Source organism: Tursiops truncatus, chromosome X, assembly GCF_011762595.2.
Source record: "Tursiops truncatus isolate mTurTru1 chromosome X, mTurTru1.mat.Y, whole genome shotgun sequence".
NCBI lineage: Eukaryota > Metazoa > Chordata > Mammalia > Artiodactyla > Delphinidae > Tursiops > Tursiops truncatus.
The window spans coordinates 96982404-96986941 of NC_047055.1; the positions used below are offsets into that span (position 1 = coordinate 96982404).

At 45.4% G+C, this 4538-nt stretch overlaps 1 protein-coding gene across 1 annotated transcript; it reads right to left on the minus strand.

The window, feature by feature from the left end:
* Window positions 1-2367: 2367 nt before the first annotated feature.
* Window positions 2368-3732, minus strand: TMEM47 (transmembrane protein 47). The gene is made up of 2 exons (XM_073798787.1): window positions 3226-3732; window positions 2368-2531 (listed from the first exon to the last, which is right to left on the minus strand). The coding sequence occupies exons 1-2, from the start codon at window positions 3449-3451 to the stop codon at window positions 2383-2385; spliced, it is 375 nt and encodes a 124-aa protein (XP_073654888.1). The 5' UTR covers window positions 3452-3732; the 3' UTR covers window positions 2368-2382.
* Window positions 3733-4538: the final 806 nt, after the last annotated feature.

The following is a 4538-nucleotide window of genomic DNA, read 5'->3' on the forward strand; positions in this document are numbered from 1 at the left end:
AAAAAGAATTCCCCGTAAGTGTGTGTGTGTATGGCCTTTTAATTGCATAGGCTATCTTGGGTGTTCATCTTGATTGTGTGCAATATCTCTATAGATCACACAGAAGAACTTTCTTTTGCTGAAGGCGAATGGAATGGGGTTAGATATGTGAAAGCATCACACTATATACTACTCAAGTACTTTTAGAAAAAAATAATTAGTTCTTCCTTGATATAGATATGGCCACATTTATCTTAAGTCCTCAATGCTGTTTTTTTTTTTTTTTTCCCTCAATGCTGTTTTGTTATCTCTTCTTTTCATACAGCTAAGGGTCTCGGGGTTTATATTAGGTCAACTGGAGTTTTATTTATTTTTAGTTAGGCAGACAAAGACTGATAGTCCACAGACTGGATTTTGATCTCATTGCTGCTATCCAACAGCAGAACACCTGGGGGCATCCTCTTACAGTAATGAGCACAAGTACTGGTATCATTATTGCTATATTTAAACACCCATGGTTGGCAGGAATGTGCTAAAGTCTGGATATAACATCGTTAATCATGTCGTTGTCCCTGCCCAGGGCAACTGGCTACTGAAAGGACACACTCACATGATGAGGAAGACAGCAGATGTGGTGGTTGAGAGCTGAAAGTCACTTCACTGCTGACCTAGAGAAAGAGGTTTAGGGTGTTGGCTATATTTTCTAAAGAGCATTTAGCAGATTTCATCTTATAGGTTAAGTTTCCACATGGTTCTTTATTATGATTTTTATGCTTATAATAATAGCTCTTTTTAGTTTTCTTCACAGGAGAAAAAAACAACTCAGTATTAAAAGGCAACTCAAGAGCTAATGAACTTCTTGAAGACATAAGACAGGGAATTATTGAGTGTGAATGCAAAGAAGACTGCACATTCGAAGAATCAAGACAAGTTTGAAAATAATGAAAAAAACATAAGTAAATTTTCAATTTCTTTAAAATGTTCACAGATTTGCCTACCTTCATGGTGTATATTTGAAATCTGCATTCCCAAATTGTGTGCATTGCTATCAGTTAAAAACTATCCTCTCAGAGGACTCTGAATGTGGCACCTAAGAATACTGTGTGGGTGACAGACCTAGGTTCACTTCCCCTGTGTGCTGGTCTGTCTTTGAGAGCTCCATTTCCATAGGACCCTGCTGAGCTGAGATGATCATCTCAGCAAGGTGGAAGCATGTTTTACACAAGGCTTTGTTCAGTAAAGTTACAGATACCGTCATGACCATACCATGCTTGACCACAGACAAAGTGCAGAGGAAGCTAATAGGTAGTGACACTGTATTAAAACATTTTACTTCTCCTACAAAGGAAAAGGCATATCAGAACGCCCCTCCCCACTCTGAGAAGACACCTCTCCACCTCTCTTTACTCTAGACCAATTGCTGTTCAAGGTGAACAGGGATGGGAAAGCAGAAGGCACTGGTGCAAATTCTATGGAACTGCTCCACGCTTGCAAATGACATTACCAGAGGCACCTTTATAGAAAGATCCACTCCTGTGCACCAACCATGAGAATAACACTATATACGAAACAAGTGATGTCAGATGTGCTAAAGATATTCAAATACATCTTGATTCTCACTCTCAGATGCTTCAGATGATTGTGTGTGTGTGTGTAGGTCAATGTGTGTGTGTGTGTGTGTGTGTGTGTATTTTAACATAACTGGCTTTGTCTTAAAGTAGCCATATTCCTAGACCAATCACGAGCTATGAAATCCTCTAAATAGAATAAAGTGCTGATCTTAGTCGTGACCTACATGCTATTTAGAACCTTCACTACCTATACCAAATATCACAGAATGTTTGGAGTACAATTTTGCTCATGTTTTTAAAACATAAACAAAATCTGGTTGTTCATATTGTGTTTTTGTCAAGGAAAATACATTGCAGATATTCTAGAGTTTTCACAAAGCTAATGACTTTTCATCCTACTTTATCATTTTTGTTTAAAGGAAAGGAAATCCTCCTTTGAAATGCACTGGGCTGAAAGTACTTGATACCAGTGAACAATATTATTTTTAAGTTAAAAATTTTAAATGGACGTGTAAGAATACTACAAACAATGCCATTTACCAGTACCTGCCAATTGCATTTTGTCACATTGGCTTTATTCTCTCCCCTGTAGGCGCGTGTGCGCGCGCGCACACACACACACACACACACACACACACACACACACACACACTGTTTCTATCATTTCAGAGAAAGTTGGATATACTGTGCCTCTCTACTCCTGAACACTTCACTGTGTATTTCCTAAAAAGATAAAAAATAAAAAATAGTTTACTCACGCACTATTAATGATCAAAATCAGGAAATTTAACATTGATTAATATTATCTAATATCCCTATTTGAACTCAAGAATCATTCCAATAATGTCCTTTGGAGCATTTTTATTTCACTCCAAGATCTAATTCTGACATCAACTGACGAGCTCTCACAGTGAAGATCCATTTGCAGCTTCCAGTGCTGGCTGAATAAGCCACAACTTTTCAGGCTTCTGTGAGTAGCTCCTGGAGAAGAAAAAGAAAGTTCTGGAGGACAGAGGAGGCACTGGAGTGGGAGAGAAGGAGGGGCACCTTGCAACCAAGGACAGTATCACCAAACAAGGAAAGGAAATTAAGCCTGTTCCTTACCCCACTCGCTACATCCCTCAAAAACTTAAGGATGTGAAATCCAAGCTTTAACTCACTGGGGAAAACTCTGGATAAAGTGGAGTAGAACAGGCAGAAATGGGGCCACTAGGAGGTAAACTCAGGCAAAGTCTTTCTCGAGAGAGGAGGGAGAAGTGAGTGGGGAAGGCAGAGAGAACCCACAGCATCCTGGTGGAGGTGGAACGCTTTTGCTTGTGTCTTTTTTAACGCGGGTGTGGAAGGCGTTGCATTTTCAACACAGCCACATGGTTCTCGCCTTAAATGATAACAATTACCCAAAATAGCATACGTGTTACTCCAGAGCCCGAGGAATGGCCACGGGAGGAGAGGGCGTGGGACATTGCACTGGGTTTGGCGACCGGGATTGGGGAGAGGTGAGGGGTGGAGATCAGGGAGTTGGCTGGAGCCCGAGGATCCGCGAAGGGCCAGGATGGAGGGGGCAGACTAGGGTGGGGGACACAGGAGAGGCGGGTAGAGGCAGTAGCTGTCCAGGCAGCAGGGCGCGGGGAGGTCCGGGGCGGGAGGCAGGGGTCGCGGCGCGCCGGGCCCTCACCGCTGCTGAGTGTGGACTCGCAGTGCCAGATGTCCAAGCTGGCGGGTTTCCGGCAGGACTCCCACAGGGACAGGTAGTACTGGTGGTCGGCCGTGACCCAGGCCGGGCTCAGCACGGCCCCCAGGTCCAGACACAGTGCCAGGAAGATGCACACCAGCCCGACCAGCTTCAGCGGGGTCAGCACCGACACGCGCACCTCCTCCATGCCGCTGCCCGCCGAAGCCATGTCCCGGGCGCCGCAGTCGGCCCGCCCCGCCGGAGACTAGGATGCCAGGCGGGTCCGGAGAGCCGGGAGCCCGACCTCCCACGGAGAGAAGCAGCCGAGCCGCCACGCGCGGGGACTCACTCCCTCAGGGATCCGCGCGCTTTCCGCCGCGCCACGAAGGTGTATCTGCCGGGCGGCCGGCCGGGGACCGGGTCGTTCCCGCCGTGAACCTTCGCCGCCGACCCCGCGCAGCGTTCTGCCCCGCTGCCGTGCTCGCTCCGCCCCGGCCCCACCGCGGCTGCTGGAGGCGTTGCCCACCGGGGAGGGTCTGCAGTTCTGCATCCTGATGGCTCAGGGTCCAGCTCTGGCTCCTGACTGGAGAGGCTCAAGCCTGCCCCGCCCCCACCCCTTGCTCCTGGAAGTGGTCCCCCTCTCGTGTATCCCAAATGAGTGGATTTGTAAAACTACTTTGGCTTAGTTCACTTGGCATAATGTTTTCAAGGCTCATCCAATTTGTAGCATGCATCACAATTTAATTTCTTTTTAAGGCTGAGAAATATTCCATTGAGTGTGTGATACACATATGTCACGTTTTGTTAAACCATTCACCTGTCAGTGGACATTTGGGTTGTTTCCACCTTTCGGCTCTTGTGAATCTTGCTGCTTCGAACACTGGTTTACAAGTATCTGATCAAATCCTGATTTTTACCTGCTTTGGGTATACACTCAGAAGTGTAAAGTTTCCATCATATGGAAATTCCGTTTCTAATGTTTTGAAATATTATACTGTTTTCCATAGCGATTACACCATTTTACTTTCACTCCAGCAAGGGTTCCTATTTCTCCACATCCTCACCTACACTTATTATCTTTTTTTTCCTCCCTCCCTCCCTCCCTCCCTAATGCATGGGAAGTGGTATCTGGTAGTTTAACATCCATTTCCCTTATGATTAGTGCTGAACATTCATGTGCTCATTGGCCCTTTGTTTACCTTCTTTGGTGAACCGTCTATTCACCTTCTTTTCCCGTTTTTAAATTGGGTATTTTTGTTGATTTCGTTATTGTTGTTGTCGAGTTTTAGGTGTTCTGTATATATTCTGGATATGCA